The sequence below is a fragment of the Elephas maximus genome, chromosome 8 (assembly GCF_024166365.1).
Source record: "Elephas maximus indicus isolate mEleMax1 chromosome 8, mEleMax1 primary haplotype, whole genome shotgun sequence".
Classification (NCBI taxonomy): domain Eukaryota; kingdom Metazoa; phylum Chordata; class Mammalia; order Proboscidea; family Elephantidae; genus Elephas; species Elephas maximus.
In genome coordinates this window covers 35,190,001-35,215,000 of record NC_064826.1, presented here as the reverse complement: position 1 = coordinate 35,215,000, position 25,000 = coordinate 35,190,001, and the positions used below count along the sequence as shown (strand labels likewise).

The window sequence follows — 25,000 nt, the reverse complement described above, 5'->3', positions numbered from 1 at the left end:
GAAAGCCCTCAGAAGTGCCCCTGTGCTTTCCTACATATGTAATTAATTTTAATTTGTGCTTTTTATACGTGTCTTATGGAAGTAGAGTGTTCAATTAGCTGTGGGCCAGTTGGCTTCTCTTTATATGTATCTTTATGTCTGTGTATTGTCACCTTTAGGTGGCAGTTTCCTAGAGTGTAGATCAGAATCTGTTTAAAATTTGCAAAACAGCACATGCATGTGAGCCCTGAATACATATGATTTTAGAATTGCAATGGTGTGATGGGTTATTTTTACATCATAAATTTTCAATTGTAAGGGAAATACTCACCAACTATTAGCATTTTAAGAGTAAAAAAATAACTATAACCAGAAATAACTAACCATGGAAAAAGAGCTAACAAATTCTAAAGAATGTGAAGGTAGAAAACTTGCTTAGTAAGCTTATACCACCAAATCAGTCACAGTAGCAACAAGTTATAGAGTCATATACTACACATAGGCTGAAATCTGACTGTAAACTTGGGGTCTATTGTGGCATGCTTCCATCACAAAGCTTTTCCTATAAAGTGTGTTTGTTATTAGCTACACGTTAAGTACTTTTACTTGTCAATGTAGAGATAAAATGAGTGACCACCGTTCATATGCTGAAAAGTGACAAGCTTCCCATCACATGCTAAACTTTATAGAAGATACATATGTACATACCACACGTATATACATATAGGTACATTATATATGTGTGTGTGTATGTGTGTGTATATATATGGACTGGCAGCCTTTTAAAAGTTTAACATGTCTGTCTATTTTTCTTGGTCCGTTCATTTCAGTACGGTTCATTGTTATTTGAAGACAATATGAGGTAACTGATTGTGGGAAGAAAAGGCATGTTTGTAGGTAAATATTTTTCCCCTAAACTGCTTGTTCTAACCATTCATGTGTTTATCAAAGAACAACCAATTAAGTAAACTATTAATTTCTTAACCAAACACTTGGGCAACACGTTGTTCCAGTTCATTTTACAGCATACATTTCGGAATGCTTTCTGTTATGATGAACTCAAATCTATAGATATGCTAATAAGATTTTAAAAATCCAGTAGCGTTTTTGAAAGTCACTGAATTTCTCTGTCATAATGTAATTCTTTTTTCAGAGGTTACCAAATGAGATCTAATTAATCTGTATTTCATGATTCAAAATGGGATAGAAAAGACAACTATTTCTCAGTATTAAATATGAAGTTTTTTTGAAGAGAAATTAATCCACCCTAGATTTCCTTTTTTTTCTTCTCACCTTTTTTCCATTATTTCCATCTCTTGTCTTTATAACACAGAGTGCCAGGCTGGAAGAGTTTGAATGGTGTTAAGAAATCGCCATTAAAATGCGTTATGAACCATATCTATTAATCTTTTCTGTTTTCAAAGACACATGTCTTCTCGTGCATTTGTTTATATAAATACTTGCTAATATTTACAGTAACAGTCAATTGTTTTTTCTAGGAAAGAAAGTGATTGCATTTTCAAACGTCGCAAACTTGGCAAGTTGACAAGCTGTTTGGTTAGGTGCTGGTTAATACAAGCAATGCTTTCAACTGCCACCAAACTGAACGCGTATCTGGTTTTTATACAAAGTTCTCCTCTCTGCCTTTCTTGCCATCTTCTTCTTATCTCTCCACATCTTTTCTCTCTTTCTCTAGGGCTCTGTCTCTTTTTCTGATTGCCCTTGCTTCCTTCTTTCTCCCCTGTATCTTTCTCCCCGCTCCTTACTTTCTCTTCTTTTTTGCATTTTTCATTCTCAGAATCTTCAGGAAAAATGAAATGATGGGAAGGAACTCTTGAGCAAAATACTTTTTTTTTCCTAGTTTAATGAATAACCTTTGAGCAATCTTTACATTGCTGGACTTTCTGGTATAGGTTAAGTCGGCTTGAAAAAAAATGTGTGAAAAAGAAGCTAGAATGCTAGCTATATGACTCCTTCCTTCAGAGGACCTATCTATGTAGCCTGCTATTTTTTCTGGAGATGCACACACACATATACACACACACTATACAAATTACTACACGTACTATATCTATTATTATATGCATTTTCCAATACTATTAAAGATGGCAATTGTGTCTTATGCCTAAGTATATTCTACACATATGCTTTTTTACTAGTTTGGATAAGAGTATGTATAAGTGCATTATTTCCGATTGTCTCATTTTCATTATACGATTTTAAAGCATTTCAAAGGCTTTTCACTTATAGTATTAGAACACTGAAAAGATTATCAGTTATGAAGTATGGAGAACACCGCTGTGTGATGACTTATACTTTACTAGCCAGGGAGCCCTGGTGGCACAGTGGGTAAAGGGTTCCGCTGCTAACTAAAAGGTTGGCAGTTCAAATCCACCAGCTGCTCCTTGGAAACCATATGAGGCAGTTCTACCCTGTCCTATAGGGTCACTGTGAGTCAGAATTGACTTGGTGGCAATGGGTTTGGTTTTTTGTGAGTATACTAGCCAGAGCTCAAACATCTTAGCACAATAGGTAAGAGGTATGGAACATAAAACTTGAGTCTGATGAAATCTGATGCCTCTGGAAAGCTAGTGTCTAAGTACTATGGCACTTCAATATTATTATAGTCATTATATAAAAAAATCATTGGCCATCGTTGCCAAAGAATGAATGAAAGATGACATATCGGTGCAAAGTAGGTAACAGAGAGGCATTTGATTATGACCACCCTTTGTCCTTCCCTCTCTGTGCAAGGTGCCTGTGTCAGTGGCCATGATGACTCCCCAGGTGATCACCCCTCAGCAAATGCAGCAGATCCTTCAGCAGCAAGTCCTGTCTCCTCAGCAGCTCCAAGCCCTTCTCCAGCAGCAGCAGGCAGTCATGCTGCAGCAGGTAATGTGGGTTACCTGCTTTGGTGCACTAGCCTGGCTCAGAAGGTGTGCACCCGTGTTGACAGTACCATGGGCATAATGAACAATTCCTTCTCCATTTGAAAGGGTCAACCTAGCAACGTGCTAGAACACAAATACAGCATTTTAATTGCACACTGCGTAAGAAAATTTAGTTCCTTTAGTCTTTTTAAATCCATTCAAGTCTAGGGTAGGAGTAGACAGAGGTACAGTTTGAACATGGAATAAATTGATATTCAAATATTCAAATGCTAAGGTACATTTCATTTGTAGACTTATCAGTAAAAGTGCAAAGGGACTTATGGATAATTCTTGCTCACAAAACTTGTCACATTTAGCACCCCTATGAGTTCATTTAAACATGAAATTTGCATTGGCTACTTGGTTACACTAGAGAAAGTAACATCTCGAATTTTCCTTTCCAAATATACTCAGCCTTTAAGAAGAGAAGAATCATATTTATTAGATCAAAGTTAGGCAGCTAAACCACAGACTCATGAAATGTATCTCTTTTTAAAAACATAAATAATACTGCTAGTGTGGACATTATTGGAGCCTGGAGAATAATCTAAAATGGCCCTTATGTTAAATACTTGTAAGAGAGAAAATAATGTGTCTTACCTGAATTCTTCTGTATTTAATTACTTCGCTGTCTTCTGTCATGATTACTACAGACCAGCTGCCTGTATTGCTAAGCCTGATATTCTTCTTTACATCTGATATATTAAATTTTTTTTTCTCCAATAAGAGAATCGAGAAACTTGATTTCATGCTGCCCAATGTTGGCTTCTGCCAATGTTGGAGTTTGAGCTATTTTTCCGTGCCGTCAGAACGTCAGGTGTAATAACTTCAGGCTTTCATTAGGCTCTGGCCCTTCGGATACAGAGTTTCTGTGCCTTCTGTTGAGGGTATCTTGGATTCTGGATTGGAACATGGCAGAGCTGCCTTGGGGGGCGGGGGGGGGGGGGATGTATCTAGATCTGTCTCTTTGATCCAATACATATTTTTTGTTGTTGTTGTGAGGTGAATCTTAATGGATACTCTACCCTGTGCCAGTCTAGAAGAGTTTAGGAGATTTATAATACATGAAACTTTTGCCTTTATTTATTAAAGTCAAAATGGTTTATTCAGCAACAACTACAAGAGTTTTACAAGAAACAGCAAGAGCAGTTACATCTTCAGCTTTTGCAGCAGCAGCAGCAGCAGCAACAGCAGCAGCAGCAGCAGCAGCAGCAACAGCAACAGCAGCAGCAGCAGCAGCAACAGCAGCAGCAACAGCAGCAGCAGCAGCAGCAGCACCCTGGGAAGCAAGCAAAAGAGGTAGGGTCTGGTCATCTCCTTGGTGCATAGCAGCCAGGGGTGGAGACGGGCAGGGAGAGGCAGGAGGGGCCTTAGATCTGCCTGTAACAAGGCTCTTGCTGTCAAAGACGCAGCCTTATATATTTTTTCGGAGCTTAATAACAGTGACAGTAGAACTCTCATGCTCTCCTTTGTAGCATGGACTTGAGAGTTCCAATCCCGTGTTTCTGTCATCTCATGTTCACTAATGAACCACAGTGTACAAAGAGCAAGCTGTGTGGTGGACAAAGTACTGATTATCTCCTATTCACCAAGAATCTAAGTTAGTGAGGGAACCTTATTTTTCTCAGTGGTGCAGCTCAGAGAACATGCATGCAAATTTAGCCTATTGTTGGGGGTGGAGAGGGGGACCAGGGGAGAAACTGGTTGAGCACAGATTTCAAAGTCACAGGCCCCTGATTAATGAACTGCTACTGTAGGTTTGGAGTGGCGAGTAGAAAGTTACAGTTTGATATGCTCATAAATCAAACTGACAAGCTGGCTTCTCAGGCCTAGCTTGCACTTGTCAGCAAACTGCATCAAATATAAACATAATACAAACAAAACATGTTGAAGTAGTTAAATTGATCAGCAGGTATCAGAGCCGTTGTCTTCAAGCTGCCCATTATGCAAACGTACAGGAAACAGTTTTGACCTCCTGAGGCTTTGTTTCTGTTTGGATTTGTGAATAGAATTGCAGACAGCCATCAACTACAGAATAGAAATTGCTCCCTTATTTCTCCGGAGGCTTTGGGCAATCCACATGACTTGCTCCATTATGCAGTCTGTTTTCCAGTGAGCGCATCAGAAGTTTCTCTTCTCCCCAAACTAAAAAGAAAAGGTCTTCCACAGCAGCTTGTCTTCCTCTGAAGTGTGACTGCCTTCTCATACCCTCCTGAGTCCAAAGAACTCTGGTTTGTCTTGTAATGCTTCACAAAATTGGAAGTTATACTTTTCCTTATAATAAGGGCACTTTTTTTTTTTTTTTTGCCTTGAATGTAATTCTAGCTTTAACATATTCCAACCAGAGAGGACAGAGAGAGCAAGCTAACAGGCCTGTCCTATGAAGGCTACATCCTAGTTTACTAATAGATCACTAGAGACCACAGTCATGGCGCTCTGCAGATCAAACTTATTCAGTTGGAAAAAAAAAAGAGTGCTGTTGAAGTTGACTGTATCCAGTGTCGTTCTTTTAGTCTAGATAAATTTATTATCATCTGCCATAAGCTGATTAAAAAGGAACTTCTTTTACATACTTTCTCTAGACCTTTTTCCATACTCTTTTAATGCAAGTTCCTTGTTCCTCTGCTGCTGATTAATATTTGAAAGAAAGGCAACTGACAATCTGGAACGTGCTCACATTCTACCCTGAACTTTGACTGTGGAATGACCATTCACACGTTCACCAGGGCAGTGAGAGGGGTGTACGTTTCTGCCTGTGTGAGAGCTGTCGCTGCAGACCATGTTCTCTGCCGCTGACTGGCCTGGGTTTTCTGACCCCACCACCACCAGCAGCAGCAGCAGCAGCAGTTGGCAGCCCAGCAGCTTGTCTTCCAGCAGCAGCTTCTCCAGATGCAGCAACTCCAGCAGCAGCAGCATCTGCTGAGCCTTCAGCGTCAGGGACTCATCTCCATCCCACCTGGCCAGGCGGCACTCCCCGTCCAGTCGCTGCCTCAAGGTACCTACAAAATGCTTTGCACACTTCATTTCTGATCTTGCATTTTCTACCATGTCATGGCCTGTCTACCTTGTACCTTGAGAAATTTTGTTTTTTATGACCTTCAAGTTTGTTATTACAAGATGATAACATGGTTGCACAACCCATTTTCTTGAGACTCAGATATTTTACTGCACACTGCTTTCAAATGGGTAGTAAAACTGCTGTCGAGTGTTTTGTTAGATATTAAGTGTGTATTTTTTAGTCTTAGGGCCGGGAAATAATTTATAAGAGCAACACAGTTCAACTACTGTTGAATATACACTGAGGATATGCAGGATATTAGATTAGGGGCAGGCTAACAGCAGGCCATTTGACATAAGTGACCTGATAGGAGTTTTGGTGGACAACTGATAAGAAAAAGAAGTTCCTGTGCATTACAGTGCAATTCCCATGTAGGAAACAAAGGCTTCATGCATTTCTGTAGAGCACATTCCAAGTTATGCTTTGTGGAGCTCCATCCTATGACATGTGACCATATTAATCCTGTTTTCTCTAAAATAATTTTGCCCATGCTTGTATTGTGAATTATAGTTTAAAGAAGATTTCAACTATATTCCTTTTTTTTTAATGAGAAAATCTTTGAATTTTTTGTGGTAATATAATTGTATATGAGTGTCATTTAACTTTCGGGACATGGGAAGAGCTCTAAGTAAAAAAAAAGAAAATGGGAAGCAAAATGACTCAGTATACTGAAATTGATTCAGGTAAAAGTCGTATGCCATTAAACTTCATAAAAGGATATTCTAATTTGTATTCAGATTTGGTTGGAGCAAACTTTAATCCAAATGAACTTTAATTCTAGTTAATTATATTTGTCACAGAGAGGTTCACATTGTAGTAGTATTCGCTGTACATTTTCTTGACTACACACAGAAGAAAATAATAAAATAATTAAATGTACAAAAATTTAAAATGAGAAATAAAAATCTTTACAATACACGTAATTATTGTTTTGTGGCACATGAAATTAAAAATATTGTTGTAAATATTTTTTGCTTTATTTAGCAAATTGCTCTCTCCTTGGCTTATTTTTCCAAGCATTCCATCTTTCACTTGGCATCAGATCCTGTAATTTATCTGATTGAAGTACTGTTAGAAAATCAAGAAAGATAAAGTTTACACAGTGAAGGGAAAACAAGGTAGTAAACCCACTTCTCTAAGTTATTCCAAAGAGAATTGGAATAAACTGTAGTGTTGCCATCACAATCAATGTTGTATTCACCAATTATTACTCTTTTGAAAAATAAATGCAACTTGAGCACAAGTAAAGAAATAAGGTAAAAAATAGAAAGCAGTTTATAAGATAATTCAATTTAAATATAGATTTCCTTAGTAGAAACTTCTTTAAAACAGAAGAAATAAGTTTACGTCATCCTTTTTTTCAAGTTAAATTCTAAATAAAATCTGAGTTGTTGTTATTGGGTTCCCTCTAGTTGATTCTGACTCATAGTGACTCTTTAGGGTTTCCTAGGCTCTAGGGTTTACGGAAGTAAATGACCAGATCCTTCTCCTGATAAACTCTGGATTAGGCTCTAATGATGAGGGTCTCCTTAACAGCCAAGCATGCTCTACCGTGATTGTATCTGGTAAAACCATTAAAACAAACATTTTAAGAAAGTTTAAAATAGCTGTTCATAGAAACAAAATTTAACTTACTTGAAATATCTGATCCATTTTCTTGGAAGATCTACATTCTTCCAAAGTGAACATATAAATATCTCACTGAACAAGGATATTTATTATGACATAAGACTTTTAATAGTCTTCAAATTAAATCTTTCTCTTATTTTTGAGCTTTCTTATGATTAAATTATACACCACCACCACCCCCCCATTCTCCTATTTCCATTCTTCAGGAGCTATATGAGAGATAAAATGCATGGGGTGGAGAACATTGTGGAAAAGGAAGTAAATTTAAAAACATATCTACATTTATGAAGAAAAGTTCTTATTTAAAGCAAAGAGATAAAATCACTAAAACATATTTCCATTAATAAAGGTGAAAAAATTCATTTGAATAAAATGTGGGATCAAAATGTACTTGGTCCACTGACTAAAGTTCTTGTTGGTGCCACATGAGTCAAGATACTCCTTAATACAAGAGCATGGCTACCGTAATCATATTTGGTAAAGCCATTCCAACAAACATTTTAAGAAAGTTTAAAATAGGTGTTCATAGAAACCTGTTTATGATATAGGTTTGTCCCACATAAGTTGGAGTCGTTATTGTAGTTTTCACTGTTTAGGTAATTGTGAAAAGTGCTATTGCGAAAACCCATCAGCCAAACATAGATGGAGAATGTCAGAAACACCAGCTACAGTAAAAGGACGTTAACTTCATAGTACTGTGCAGGTGTTGTTGTTAAGTGCCATCAAGTTGATTTTCAACTCATAGTGACCCCATGTAACAGAGTGGAGCTGCCAGATGCCAAAATTAGAGTGGGCAATGTTTTTTGACATTACGTAGTATTTATCCCAATAGCATTATATTCATAGTCTCACTGTGAATATATGCTCTGTCATATATATGATAAAATTTTTATTTTATTCTCAAGATTTTATATTTTTGAATATATAAGTTATTTAAAATATAATAATATTTTCATTACTAATCTGAAAGCCCAAACAGGGAGTGTTAGATATCCAGCTATATTGTGAACACTTTGGAGAACTAGATAAGCTTGGAATTAGACAATTGTTGAATAATAAAGGAAATAAAACCTTCTAAAATAAAATATAATAATACCGTGTATGTTGAATTAGGAATGTGCTGAAATTTAGTGTTTGGCCTCGGTGTTCAGGCCAAAACAGCTATTTGGCTTTGATTTCTTTCTCTGCTTATAGAAGTCCAAATAGCCAAATGCCTACGTCAGCACCACTTCTGAAATCCTTGATCTTTTGCTTAATCAGTGATCCTGTGCTCACATTGATTAATATTGCATCTAATCAGGGTAACAGCATCAGCAATATAAACAATTCATGTTATGCAGATTATTGTTCCATCTAAATATTCCCTTTCAAATATCTGTAAATCTTCAGTTTTAACTTGGAGGGAAAACCTCCTTTTACATGCTAAAATTCCATTAGTGAGTTGAAGTTTAAATGTGTATTTTTTTATTGCAGAATAAAGGCTGTAAAGATGCCTGTGAATGCTGTTAATTTTATGTACAAAACTAACATAAATAATTAAATAAATGTACAAATATTAAGAGTGTGTTGGGTTAGTTTTGCGGGAAAACATAAATGAGAGAGAATGATACAGACTAAGCCCAAGCCAAGGCCTTTGCCGTCCAGTCCATTCCGACTCACAGCAACCCTAGAGGACAGAGTAGAACTGCCCCATAGGTTTCCAAGGAGCGCCTGGTGGATTCAAACTACCGACCTTTTGGTTAGCAACCACTCTCTTAACCACTGCACCACTAGGGTTTCCAATACAGACTAAATTATATCATAATTCCAGTCGTTGAGGAATTGTCTAGTATACTAGATAGCATAATCCCCCAGGTGTCTGTCAGTTTGTAAACGTATTTAGAATGTATTTAATTTCGTTTAGATCATACGTCTTTTTTAAAAAAGCTCTATTTGGCAATTCTGTAATCTTGAGAGGAAGACTTAAAAGAGGAATGTTTACTTTCCACATTAAAATTTTACGAGGAGAACTGAGATATTATTGTTATTGTAATAGAATTCAATGTTTTAAAAATGCAGCCTGTAAAATTTTTTTAAATAATAATAGGAACTTTTTGATATCAGATGAATTCCTTTTTTTTTTTTTTTTTTGGTTTGGTTTCTTTGGTCTTTGGTCTCAGCTTCAGTCAAATGTCTATTTTCACTCTCTACTATTAGGCATTTGCACAAAATGTGTATTTGGTTCAAATCTTGTTAGATGTATATTTTAAAAATGGATATTGTACCTGCAGGTTATATTAGGCCTCTAGTAAAATATAATAAGTCTTGATGGCACAATGGTTAAGTGCTGAGCCGCTAACCTAAAGGTTGTGGGTTAGAACCTACCCAGTGGTTCCGCAGGAGAAAAACCTGGCGATATGCTCCTGTAATGATTACAGCCTAAAAAACCCTATGGGGCAGTCCTACTCTGTCACATAGGGTCACTATGAGTCAGAATCTAATCAACAGCACCTAAAAAAAAAGTCAAATATAAATCAATAATATATTAGGTTTGGCCAATTACAAATGAACAGAACACATAGATCTCTGAAGGATACCCAGGAAACTGGACCACTGGTTGCCTATGGATAGAACTGGGGACCCAGAGGACAGGGTAGTAGGGAAATTTACATTTTCTATATAAATACCTTTTCTGTGATTTCAGTTTTTTTGGCCATGTGTATATATCAGTTTTTCCAATGTAAAATTTAAAATGAAAAGTGCGTATTATATAATATCTTAATAATTCAAATTAAAGTATTGACTATTGATTTGATTTAACAGAATATACAAGTGATTCAAATACTTCTACCAAAATTCACTTTTGGTGTAAGAAACCCTAGAAAATAAACATGGTACCATTAAATAAGCTCATTAAAAATTCATAATATGTTACTTTACATCATAATTACAAAAATATTTAATATTTTGAAATTATTAGACAAGTTAATGAAAGAATATTGAAAAAATCTTTTATTTTTGTGGGTTAAAAAGTTGCTAATATAACTTTTACTAATAAGGAAAACAACTGAAATTGTTAAACCTTGTGAGCCATAAGAATGTGTAATCTAAATACATGTTATCAAATTTCAACTAATTCTTAGCACAGTGCTTGGCACCTGGTAGTTACTCCGCACATTTTGAATGCAGAATTAAAGAATTATTATTAAATTGCTTTATCCATGGTATTACATGCAATTTGATTAGGAATTTGTATTTTAGTCACTCAGCTCCTATACAGCAAATCTTTTAATGCTTATTTGTAGTACTGGCAGTGAACAAGAAGAAACCTAAGTCATCATACAGAACATGGAATTTTAAAATTGCAAAGCTGCAGAACTTTTAGGCAAGAAGCATTATATATAACCTCAAAATAAGTTATGAAAGGAAACTGTATAATCTTCACTTAGGATTTTAAGTTGACCATTGTTCTATGATGGCCTCGTCCATTGAATCCCAGATTATGTTTACCAGCACACTAGTGTTCTGGCCAACTGAATAACTCGTTCAAGTAATATTCATTGAACTTTCACTCACTGCAGGCACTCTTATAGGCCCTGAGGATATAGCAGTGAACTAAACTGACAAAATCTCTGCCATCATAAAACTTCCATTTTAGTGTAGAAGACAAATGATAAATAAGTAAGAACATTTTTATTAAGGATCCAATAGATGGATCTTGACCAAAAGGAGGAAAAACCTGGAATAGAACTTCAAACTCAAATGGAAACCTGACTTACTGGGTTCATTGAGACTGAGGGAACCCCTGAATCTAATGCCTGGAAATAATCTTTAAGCCTTGAACTGAAACTATCTCATGAAGCAATCATTAAACTAAACAATGGTTTAGCCCAATTAGTAAAGAACGTTTGCCTTGAGTATAGCACTCTTACAAAGAATTATCTATACGAGTGTAAACTGACAACAGTTAATCTAAAGCACAGGTGAGAACTTTAAGGGGCAGAGAGCCTAACCTGATGAAACAGTCTGGGTAGAAAAAGAATGGTGACACAATGTGAAGTGTGTAACCAGTGTTAGTGAACTATTCATGTAGAAATTGTGAATGGATGTATGTTTGGTAGTGTATATTGCCACCAAAATTAATACATATATATGTTATTTTTTAAAAATAAGTAAAATATATAGTGATGAGTAAAGAGGAGAAAAATAAAAGTGAGGATAGGAAAAAATAAAGCAACGGTGGTAAATGAGGAGGCATTGTACTTTTAGACAGGTTGTCCAAGGAAGGCATTCTGAGAAGGGACTATGTGAGTAATGACTTGACAATGTGAGGAAGCTCTGGCACATAATAGCTCTAGGGTGGAATCGAAATAGACTTGACAGCACACAACAACAACAAGGAACATAACCTTTCTGTGCTTCAGTGCCCTTACATCTAAAATGAGGATAATAATAGTAATAATAATCCCAACTTCATAGTGGTTGTAGGATTAGAAGAATTAACATGTGTGAAGCCCTTAGGACAGTACCTGGCATATATTATAAACATCTGTTACCCTGTAAGGACAATGTGAGTACTATATGTTGCTGTTGTTAGGTGCCCTCAAGTCGGTTCTGACTCATACCAACCCTACGTACAATAGAACAAAACACTGCATGGTCCTGCGCCATCCTCATAATCATTGCTATGCTTGAGCCCAGTGTTGAAGCCATTGTGTCGGTCCATCTTGTCAAGGGTCTTCTAGTTTTTCGCTGACCCTTTATTTTACCAAGCATGATGTCCTTTTCCAGGGATTGGAGTAGCTATTAAATAAAACTACCCGGAGAAGACTGATAGAGGAATGAGCTGGGGAAAGGGAAAGGCAGAAGGCTGTATAAATGGAGCTTAGTTTTGAACGTGTAAAGTTTCAGACAACCATTAAAGGTTGTATGAAGATGCCATATAGGCAGTCTGGTAGTTCAATGATTGGCTCTGGGCTGGAGATCAATTTGTGAATCCTAAACCTGTATCCGATGGAGCCCTGGTGGTGCTGTGGTTAAGTGCTCAGCTGCTAACCAAAAGGTCAGCGGTTCAAACCCGCTCCGTGGCTCCACAGGAGAAAGAGCTGGTGATCTGCTCCTATAAAGGTTACAGCTTAGAAAACCCTATGGGCAGCTCTACTTTATGACATGGGGTTGCTCTGAGTCAAGATCAACTTGAGGACACCTAACAACAACAACAAGCCTATATCTGTATTTAAATGTGTTAGCGTACTTGTAAAAAGTTTTTTTCCCAAATATATTTGTAAAACACTAGTTAAAGAAAAGGTTTAAGTTTTTTTGTTTGTTTGTTTCTAGACATCTCAGAGCTTTTTTATATGCGAATGTGAATCATGAGTCTCCAGGTTAGAGATCAACGGCCTCTTAGATTATGGGCTTTCAGAAGAGTACTCTTCCATAGTACACAGTTTAGGAAACACTGAACTTACTAAATTGCTGTCTGAAAAATAACCTAAATTAATTTTTGCAAACCATCAATTTAAACTCATAAAACTTTCCAAATTGTACAAAATTGATTGGCTAGTTGTTTCATATTCATATATAGTATTTCTATCTACAGAAAAGAGGTAAATACTTTTTAGAATAAAATATTTTCCGAGAGCAAGGTGATCTTTTACTTTTAAAAACTTTCCCCAAACATTCCAGTTAATTGGCCTAATAATACGTTTAGTGCTTCCCTTCTACCTCCTAGTTCATTGTGTAGTGCCTGGGGTCTTAAAAGCTTGTAAGTGGCCATCCAAGGCACAACAGTTGGTCTCTATTCACCTGGAGCAATGGAGGAAGAAGGAGAGTCAGGGACAGGAGGATGATGTGTTATGTGTGACTAACTGCCTCCATGAACAACTGCCTCCTTTGCCACGAGACCAGGAAAACTGGGTGGTGCCCAGCTACCATTACTGAACATTTTAATCAAAAATTATACAGCAGAATCCTGATCAAAAAGGGGAAATGTAGGCCAGAATTGCAAATTCTCATAGACTGTAGACTTTCTGGAGCCATGGAGGGTGGATTAACCCCCAAAACTATTGCCCTAAGATAATCTTTGAACCTTGAACGAAAAATATCCCTTGGAGTCTTCTTAAAATCAAGCAATAAAATAAAAAAAATAGCTTGGCTTAACTAGTAAAAAGGTCTGCCTTGAGCATTATGCTCTTTTAAGAACTATCTATATGGGATCAAATTGACAACAGCAACACCATAGGTTGGATGAGAACCTTAGGGGGCAGTGAGTTTATCTTAATGAGGGAGGAACATCTCAGAAAAGGAAGGTGAGAATTGTTGCACAACTCAAAGAATGTAATCAATGTCAGTAAATTTTACATGTAGAAACTGTCAAAAAAAAAAACTTTCCCCAGGAATTGTCTGCACATTGGAATCACCTGTGGAGCTTCAAAAAGTATTCATTCCTGTCTCTTACCCATAGTAACTGCGATTTAATTGGTCTGGGTTGTGGCCTGGGTTTTGGGAGTTTTACAATATCCCCAGGTGATTCGAATATGCAGACACTTTTGGGAATCACCCTCGCTAAGAGAAATACTCTTTTAACATCATTTATTCTCTGCCCTTTATCTATAATATTTAAAAGCCGTTGTCTCCTTGTAATTAAGAATCATTATTCGGTTAGTGAACAAGTTATTATTCATCTCATCAAATGTTTATTGAGGGCCTACTAAGTGCCTAACAATTTGTTATCATATCATTGTGATATGGTGATATCACTAATTTCCACAGAAGTGGATAGTATAATGGAAATCTACTTTTAAAAGGTAAGTGGAACTTAGGTTAACTAAATTCTTAAAGAAAACCAATAATGCCATTGACTGGTACAGTTTCTAAAAATATCTAAGAGTCTTTAGCTGAGATATAAAACATTATTAGTTACTCAACCTATGTTAGTACTATCTAAATAAACTAGGACCACTTAAAATTATTCACTCATTGGCCTTATACTGCACCAGTAGTCAAACAGTAAGCCCTTTAAGAGCCCTGGAGTCTGTGGGAAGTGCAAACTGTTAACACTTTTGGCTCTTACCCGAAAGGTTGGAGGTTCAAGTCCACCCAGAAACTCCTTGGAAGAAAGTGCTGACAATCTACTTCTGAAAAATCAGCCATTGAAAGCCATATAGAGCACAGTTCCACCGTGATACGTGTGAGATCACCAGGAGTCGAAATCGACTCATGTCATCTGTTTTTGTTTTTGTTTTTGTTTTTCTTTAAGAGCCTGAGGGCTTTCATGTGCGAACCAAGATGTCTTCAAGAACTGTGTGAATCTGTTATGATCAATTAAATCAACAAATATTTATTGAGCACATACCGGGCACCATTCTAGACACTGGGGGTAAACCAGCAAAATAAAAATCCCTACTTGTATAAAGCTTTCAAGTACAACAAAGAAATAATAATATGGTTTTGGAAACTGGTGAATACTCTAAAGAAAAATAAAACAGGGTGAAGCTACAGGGAATGATGGAAAGCAAAGTGGGGAGAGACAGTGGTAGAGAGTGTGGTAAAAGATCTCTCAGCAGAGGTGATCCTGGAATCATCTTAGTTAATTGAGGGAGGAAGCCCTGCAAAGATCTGCAACAAGAGTGGCCTAAGCTGTGGGAACAGCCGGAAAGAACAAAGGCTAGAAAGGGAAGAAATGTTTGATGCATTCAAGAAGTAGCAGAAGGCTAGTATAACAGAATGAAATGTTGAGGGAGAGAGAGGGAGATAGAAGATGACATCAGAAAGGCAGCAAGAGCCAGGCGATAAATGCAGCACTTCATACATTACAGTAAGGTTGTTTTATTTTTGTTTTTCTTGTTTGATTTTTTCCTATGTCTTCTGAAAAGCCTTATGAAGAGTAAATTATATGAAGGCAAGGTGGAAGTAGGAAGACAGGAGACAATAGCAGTGGTCCAGGCAAGAATCGACCGTGGAGCACAGGCAGCAAGTGAGATGGTGAAAGGCCTGATGTGTAAGATATGTTGATCCTTTTACAAAAAAGGATTTTGTGATGGAGTTATGCTGTTAGAATACCTAATGTATACAGACAGATCATCAAAAAGGTAGTCAGAAAAGTTTCAGATTCTAGGAGAAAGCTAGAATGAAAGCAATAACTAATGATCCTTATGTAAAAACTTGACTTGAAGCACTTACTGATGAAGATCCAAGCCTACAGCTTTCAGTATGCATTACACCTCAACATAAAGAAAAAAGAAAAAGACCAGTAAGCAACCTCATGATTAATGAAGAAGTATTGAAGTTGTCAAGGATTTCATTTTACTTGGGTCCACAATCAACACCCATGGAAGCAGCAGTCAAGAAATAAAATGACTGTTGCATTAACACTTTTAAAAATAACTTTAAAGTATTAAAAAACAAAGATGTCACTTTGAGGACTGAGGGGTACCTGACCCAAGCCATGGTGTTTTCAGTTGCCTCATATGTATGCAAAAGCTGGACAATGAATGAGGTAGACCAAAAAACTGAAGTCTTTGAATTATGGTGTTGGCAAAGAATATTGAATACACCATGGACTGCCAGAAAAATGAACAAATTTGTCTTAGGAGAAGTACAGCCAGAATGCTCCTTAATAGCAAGGATGGTGAGTCCTCATCTCCCATACTTCTGTCATGTTATCAGGAGGGACCAGTCCCTGGAGAAGGACATCATGCTTGGTAGAGGATCAGCAAAAAGAGGAAAGCCTTCAATGAGATGGATTGACACAGTGGCTGCAACAGTGGGCTTAAGCATAATAACAGTTGTGAGGATGGTGCAGGACCAGGCAGTGTTTCATTCTGCTGACATAAGGTCACTAGGAGTAGTGACCAACTCCAGGGCATCTAACAGCAATGTAAGAATTGTGTCCTGTGTAACAGAGAAAATACATAAGCCCCTTTCATTTTTTTATAGGAAAAAAAAAGTTTTTAATAACTTTAGAAATCTCAATTATCCTGCCTTTTCTTTAGACTCAGGCTGTGTCTTAAAATCTTGAGGAGCCAGAATAATCACCAAAATGATAGCTTTCAGTACAACTATTTCTATGAAATTGTGATAGGCACAGCAATTTAAGGTTTCTTCTGTGATGAACAATTTGACCAGAAGCTATGTTTGCAACAATGTGGATTCTTCTGTTGTTGTGGGCTACACACCATGACATCTAGATCAGTGATTTTTCCACTTGCAGGGGAGGGTTGATAGGGCTCACTTCCTTCACCATCATATTCTGTTATCTTGCCCCTTAGTCCTCTACCTCTTCCATCCTGCCCCATCCTCCGCTGCCTCTCAATTAAACAATGTCACTATAGTATCTGATGTAGATGTGTGTTTGGGCCGGGCATGGATGGCGTCTAAGTAGCATTTCCATCCTTATATTACACGTGTTCAATGATCATGATAATAAAGAGAATAGATTTTGGAGCCACAGGGTCTTCAGATTGAATTCTGTCGATCAGTTATTAGCTGAGTGATTTTGGACAATATGTTTAATCTTTCTGAAATTAGCATCCTCATCTGTAAAATATAATGATTCCTAACCTCAGGGAAGGTGCGTGTCACGGCTGTATCCTTTCACCATACTTATTCAATCTGTATGCTGAGCAAATAATCCAAGAAGCTGGAGTATACGAAGAAGGAATGGGGCATCAGGATTGGAGGAAGACTCGTTAACAACCTGTGATATGCAGATGACACAACTTTGCTGAAAGTGAAGAGACTTGAAGCATTTACTGATGAAAATCAAAGACTACAGCCTTCAGTATGGATTGCACCTCAACATAAAGAAAACAAAAATCCTCACAACTGGAGCAATAAGTAACATCACGATAAATGGAGAAAAGATTGAAGTTGTCAAGGGTTTCATTTTACTTGGATCCACAATCAACACCCATGGAAGCAGCAGTCAAGAAATCAAAAGATGAGTTGCATTGCTGCAAAAGACCTCTTTAAAGTGTTGAAAAGCAAAGATGTCACCTTGAGGACTAAGGTGTCCTGACCCAAGCCATGGTGTTTTCAGCCACCTCACGTGCATGTGATAGTGAATAAGGAAGACCAAAGAAGAAATGATGCCTTTGAATTGTGATGTTGGAGAAGAATGTTGAATATACCATGGACTGCCAAAAGAACAAATGGCTATGTCGTGGAAGAAGTACAACCAAAGTGCTCCCTGGAAGCAAGGATGGTGAGACTGTCTCACATACTTTGGACATGTTATCACGGAGGATCAGCCCCTGGAGAAGGACATCATACTTGGTAAAGTAGAGGGTCAGCAAAAACAAGGAAGACCTCAATGAGGTGGACTGGCACAATGGCTGCAATAGTGGGCTTAAGCATAACAATGATTGTGAGGATGGTGCAGGACCGGGCAATGTTGCGTTCCGTTGTACGTAGGTTCACTGTGAGTCAGAACTGACTAGACGGCACCTAACAACTACCTCAGGTGAGGCTTACTGAGATTATGAATGTAAAGCACCTGGTAAAGCACTCGGAATATAATAAATGCTCAATAAATTATAGCAGTTACAATTTACACTTTGCATATCTTCCTTATTTCTTAATTTAGTATTCATATTTCTTAATATAGTATTTTAAGAGCAAAGGCACTTTAGTCAGAGGGCCTGGATTCAAATCACAGCTTTACCACATGTAAGCTTTGTGACCTTGGACATGTTATCAAACTTCTCTCACCCTTTGTTTCCTTATTTGTAAATTGGGTAAAATAAAAATACCAACTCCCTAGTGAAGATTAAATGGCATAAAAGATACATGAAGGCATACTTGGCACGTATAAGTATTATTTTGTAAATAACTTTAAACAATAATTTCTCAACACCTTTTTTCAAAATTATAGTTTAAAAACTGAAGAATTATACTTAATTTGTCCATTTTCATTCTCATATAAATTAGGTGAATTTGCAGAATTTGAACCAGAGAATTGTTTAAAATGAATAATTGAGTTATTCTGTAATCAGTCATAAAATGAATAAGAGGCCTGTATATTATCTGCTTAATAGATCCACGTAGGTAAGCATATTGAGTTATTCAGGACCCTAAAATAAGACACAATTATCCAGTTTACCCCTCTGAGATCAAAATAATCAGATAATTTTCAAATCTCCTTTTACTTTTGAATTGACTATCTACTATTTTTTCCTGACATCTTCATTTTCCTTTTTTTAAAAAAAAAAATTTTTGCTTTGTAATATTTCTAAAATCTGTTTCTCTTTTAGTTCTTTCTAATAAAAATAAAAGCTACTGTTAAAAGTTGAATAGCTTAATTTTTAAATATAACTTGCTTTTTTTTTCCTTCTATTAATCCTTAATATTATTCCCAATACTGTTATTCTCAATACTATCCCTAAACTGGTAGTCTTTAGCAAATAACTAGTTGTTCAAAACAAAAGCTAACATTCTTAGACATAACCAAACACCTAGTAGGATAGGATTTCTGGGTTTGAGGGATGAGGACCATGGTCTTGTAGGATATCTCAGTCAGCTGGCGTAATGATAGTTCATGAAGTTATGTTGTACATCGTAGTTTGGTGAGTAGTGTCTGGGGTCTTAAAAGCTTGTGAGCAGCCATCTAAGATACAACCGTTGATCTCTAGTCATCTGGAGCAAAAGAGAAAGAAGGAAATCAAAGAGTCAAAGAAGAAACTAGTCTACAGGACAAATAGTCTACACAAACCACTGCCTCATCTACTCTTAAGACCAGAAGAACTAAATGGTGCTCAGCTACCACTACCAACCATTCTAATCAGGGACACAATAGATGGACCCTGGTAAAATAGGAGAAAAATGTGGATCAGAACCTCAAATTCCAAAAAAAAAAAAAACAGACCTAATGGACTGGTTGAAACTGGAAGACTCCCAGAGGCTATTGAGATACTCTTCAAACCTTGAACCAAAACTGAGACCTGAGGTCACTTTGTAGCTAAATAATAAAAGGGCTCAAAAAATAATGAATATCACCCATAAGTACTGTGTTCCTTTAAAAAATCACATATATGTGACTAAATGATCAATAATTACTTTAAAATGAAAATGTTAAGAGGGCAGGGAAACTAGATTAGTGGAAAAGGAACAACTAGAACAGAAATAATGAGAATGTTCATGCATGGTGAAGAATATAACCGATGTCGCTGAACAACTTGTATAGAAATTGTTGAATGGGAACCTAAACTGTTGCATAAATCCTCACTGAAAACACAATAAAATATTACTAAAAAAAAAAAAAAGAAGAAGAGCTATGGTACTGATGCAGTAAAAGTGATTTTTTATTGTATGTTGATGATGCTGGTAACATCACTATTTTTGTTGGCATTAATTCATTAATAGCACTGAACTCGTTGTATAAACTTTACCATTTTGTATTAGTGGGGCTTTCTTTCATTTCATAGCTGGCTTAAGTCCTGCTGAGATCCAACAGTTATGGAAAGAAGTGACTGGAGTTCACAGTATGGAAGACAATGGCATTAAACATGGAGGGCTAGACCTCACTACTAACAATTCCTCCTCGACTACCTCCTCCACCACTTCCAAAGCATCACCACCAATAACTCATCATTCCATAGTGAATGGACAGTCTTCAGTTCTAAATGCAAGGCGAGACAGGTAAAGCTTGTTAAGATATATTCCATGGTCATCTATCACCAAATTTTACTTTCACAATTGATAAAACAAAAAAACAAGGCTATGTACTTGAGGCAAAATGTGTAAAACAACAAATTAAATAACCTTTAGGTTATCTCTCTTATATATTCATTTTAAGTACAAAATAAAGTTCAAATGCCAGCCATTTGGTGAGCTGGCCTGAAGAAATTTATTTTTTAATAAGTGCATTTGGAATGATTGTGTAAATATATTTTATATGACTAAGATGTTGTGGTGAATCTGACTGCTGTGAGTACCTTTTACCATTTTTCAAGCTAAGAGCCAGTTCTTTAATTTCAAGTTATTAAAGATACATACATATTCCCTTAATACATGTTTCAGATATGTGCTTAGAAATCAGAGACTAGGTATGCATATGTTTACAAACACAGGTGTAATAAACCAGAAGATGAAAGATCTGGTTTGTCTTATTTATTGTTGTGGCATGATGGGACTTATAAATTTATAAAAAACAAACTTATAGTGGGAACTTTCTGAATAAATTTGACCCAAAACTCCTAAAGAGATAAATTTTTGACTCAATTATTCACATTGAGTATATGACATTAAACAATTTTTCAACTTACTGTTTTGTCTTAGTTGTGTGCCTTTGTGAAAGGGGTACCAATGTACTCTTGTCCCTTCAGTTGCATTTACTCAGGCATACAGCTATCTAATCAAATCCTTTAAAGTGCTTTATATCAAGTGTATAAGCCAAAATATTACTCAACATGAAAAGTATCTTTTTAAGAGATGAAACATTACTGTAGAATTTGTTAACAAAGCGGCTTAGACTCATATAAAGCTGTAAACTTCCTATGAAGTACAGTGGATTGATAATGTTCTGTTACATAATGAGACTATCTGCCTATTTGCAACAGGTTCTTGTGACAAATAAATAATGTTTCAAAAAAAATAATTACAGTACGGTTTAAAATAGAATGCTGTAATTTGGTGATGTTTTGGCCTTAATTGGAGTATCATGGAAAATTTTTTTCTTGTTAGCTCGCATTGTTATAAAATGGAATGCCTCTGAATGCTTTCATACCCTTGTTTTAATTGAGATTAATTTAATGATTATATATTTCAGAAGTTGGACGATGTCTCTGGGATCTATCTGATGTAATACTCATGATCAGAAGTCTTTAATAACTGTATAAGGATACAGCTAGTGAATATTGCTCCCAAGTGGAATTTTTAATTTAACTTTTTTAGCTAATATAAATATATATGCTTCATGCATAAATATTAAACAATTTAAATGATCCTAAAGGTCCACATCTTCTTTTAAAAGAACATTTCCAAAAGTCTTGCTGTGACTCTCCTATTGTTTTCTTAAAAATGCATTTTCTTCATTTGACCATGAATGAATATATATCTTTTATTTAGAGGTAAAATGTTACATTCAGGTCATTTGATACATTAAGGTCAGGATTAGCATATGATATTATACGGTCCTCTTAGTTTTTCATCCTTTATTAACAGTCATCTTTGGCTCTATTTCTCCTCTAATTGGAACATCATCTAGCCTTGGCAGTTGAACTATTCAATAGAACGATTAAATTTTTCTGACTGCTCTGAGCTGAATTGACCTGTTTTGACCTGTTTGTCACTGATCGTAACCTGACAGGCACTAGCAGCCTGCAACGATTATGGCTTTTTGAGAGGAATCTGACGTTGTGTTCTTTTGCTACAGCTCGTCACATGAGGAGACTGGGGCGTGTCATACTCTCTATGGCCATGGAGTCTGCAAATGGCCAGGTTGTGAAAGCATTTGTGAAGATTTTGGACAGTTTTTAAAGTAGGTTTTTACTTTCTTTGAGGGGGAAGTGTATGGGAGTTTAAGGCCTGTTGTCGTAAATAAGTAAAAGGAAGATGAAGGAGGAAGGTAAAGATCTGTCGTGAGGCCTGCTGTAAACTCTGTGTGCTCTCAACAAGTGGGTGAGCAAAGTCGGGCTAAGAAGGTTGACTTTCATTCTCATCTTTTCATGAAAATATTTTACAAATCATTCAATAAATATATTTGAATGGATGAATAATATTAGCTCAGTATCATAGTGTCATTCATCATTGGGAGACATGTTTGCAAGACAAGATTGTGCTAAATTTCAAAAATTTCTAATAAAAATTTCAGGTAGTATTAAATAGTTACAGTTTTACACTGTATATGTGTGTGTGTGTGTGTGTGTGTGTGTATATACACACCACACTCATTGCCGCCGAGTCTGTTCCTACCCACAACAGCCCTATAGGGCAGAGTAGAACTGTCCTATAGGATTTCCAAGGAGCGGCTGGTGGATTCGAACCGCCAGCCTTTTGGTTAGCAGCCGAGCTCTTGACCACTACACCACCAGGGCTCCTATATATATATGTATATATATATAAAACAGACATATTTTGCATGTTTTTTTTTTTCATTTGCAGGCTTTATAGTCCTTATTTTAAACAATTGAATTCATTAAATATTATTAAATAATGATAGTTATTAAGTATCATATTAAGTACCATTAAGGAATGATATTTAATATACACTTAGCCACAAGAATAGAAAAAATGAAAGTAAATAGTGGCAAACATTTCAGTCAATAACTATATTTCATTCAAGTAGTTGTTGCCCTCAGAATCATGAAGAAACAGTATTCGTATAAAATAGTGCGTGGTTTATTTAGCTTAAAATCAAAACTTTGTGCACCCTTAATTTCTGCCAACAGTGAGATTTTATTATTATATTTTTAATCCTTAAGGGGTTCTTTTTCAAATAAGAATATGCATCTCTGATGAAACATCTTCTACACACAATTCTGGCATATGAGAGATCTAAACAGCTACAGATAGGTTTATGGAGATGAGTAACTTCACAGGCTGAGGCTCTTATGTTGTCATGGTGCAGCTAACAGGGTGAATGAACTGTTTCATGCTTCATCAACAATTAAGTTAATTAGCTCATTTGAAATTGCACTGCTTTGTTGCCAGGATGTTGGCAGAAACATCAAAAAGATGTGTTTACAAATGGTAGACTACAGGGTATAGAGCAAAAGCACCTTAACAACAAGGCACAAGCACTTGGCATCATAATAACTGTATAACTGAATTACAGTAAGACTTCCACAAGGATTTTTTTAACCCTTTCTCGTTTCTGACCAGTTAAGAGAAAATGTGCTTCATATACCATTACAGCTCTTTGTGAATGGCCTTAAGTGAAAACTAGTGCTTCTATTATACCAAAACAGTTGTGAGCTTCCATTTTGTTAGGTATGAAATTGATTATACTCTTCTAAGCTAAAAGAACATTAAAAATGTTAGGTAACTGCTAACGTTTTGCTAAGAAAAATATTCGTTAAAATGAAGACAGAATGTAAGGCTATTAATTTTCTTAATAACTAATTTTATTTATTTTTTGAATATATTATATACAAAGATGCCATCCATGATTATTATTTAGCCTTCATAGGTAAATAACATAGTAGAAAATTATGAGTACCAAATTCCTTTGCTCATGTTGGATCCCAAAATAAACTTATTGATAGATTGTATCATTACTTATTATTAAGATTATTTAAAGGACTTCTGCTACTATTTCTTAAGTATGGTCATTTAAACCATAGAATCAGCTCAGTCATCATACATTTTATTCCTTCAGGTTGCTTTTTCTGAAAAAACTGAAAATTTATCTTTAAGAAAATATGCATGTATTTTCTTCAATATGATTTCCATTATTGTACATGAAAAAGATATGTTTTATTTGTTTCAAGCATTTGCATATTTTTTATTACTAACAAACATGTGAGTGTGATCTCTCATTTTACCCTCCATGAGTCTTTTTCAATTTCATGCCAGTGTTTTTTAAAAACAGAAGAAATTATAATTAAAGCATTTCCTTTCAATTAAATATCAACTTTGATTCCAAAGACTGACCATTTTTCCAACCCATTAACTTTATAGGGATGACAGAACTAATGACAGTAGATTTTAAGGCCTTTATCTGAGTCCACTTTTGTTATGATATGCTTGAGATTCTCTAATGCAAAGATCTGTGATAAATTCTGTTAATAGAGCTAGTGCCAGTATACTATACTGAAACAAAATATTAATTAGACATATTTTCCATATTGGTGTTATCTTTTTCTTTAAAATAGGCGTGACATTTGAAGAGATTATATTTTATTAAATGAGTAAACTTCAATTTTTTCAGAACAAAATTTTTTTTAGTATCCATGTGGGAAGCGAAATGAACAAGGTATCAAATTTATTTAAACAAATTTATTTTGAAAGGCTTTGCCTTTGTTTTGTAATAATGAAGATGTCTGAAGATTTTTTGGAGGGAAAAAAAAGGCAAGTCAAAAAAAACTGAAAGTTTTTACTCTTAGTTTTCTTGTTTATCAATTCTCCCATATTTTTATATCCAGCATTTATTATAAAGATTTTTGAGAAAATATTATTGTGACATTTTTGTTTGTAAAATGCATTGGGAATTAATTTATAGCTTCAGCTTTAATTTAGTTTCAGATAACTTATCCATTGATTTGAAATACAAAGATGCCATCCATGATTATTATTTAGCCTTCATAGGTAAATAACATAGTAGAAAATTATGAGTACCAAATTCCTTTGCTCATGTTGGATCCCAAAATAAACTTGTAGAATCCCTCTGTTTTCACTCAGCACCAAATGAAAAGCCATCAGAGGGCAGTGGCTCATATAGTATATCTGTCTATCTTTATATGTGTGTGTATGTATGATTTAACGTATT

General features: G+C 35.8%; 1 protein-coding gene across 10 annotated transcripts in view; it reads left to right on the top strand.

The window, feature by feature from the left end:
- FOXP2 (forkhead box P2) overlaps positions 1–25,000 on the top strand; it is a 636,455-nt gene that overhangs the window by 566,776 nt on the left and 44,679 nt on the right. For 7 of the 10 annotated variants that reach the window (XM_049894628.1, XM_049894626.1, XM_049894637.1 and 4 more), the window contains 5 exons: positions 2,734–2,871; positions 4,020–4,208; positions 5,739–5,904; positions 19,998–20,211; positions 21,947–22,051. In XM_049894628.1, the coding sequence (XP_049750585.1) occupies positions 2,734–2,871; positions 4,020–4,208; positions 5,739–5,904; positions 19,998–20,211; positions 21,947–22,051 (812 nt within the window). The remainder of the gene's footprint in view (positions 1–2,733; positions 2,872–4,019; positions 4,209–5,738; positions 5,905–19,997; positions 20,212–21,946; positions 22,052–25,000) is intronic. The other 3 variants (XM_049894635.1, XM_049894634.1, XM_049894633.1) reach the window with 3 other exon arrangements.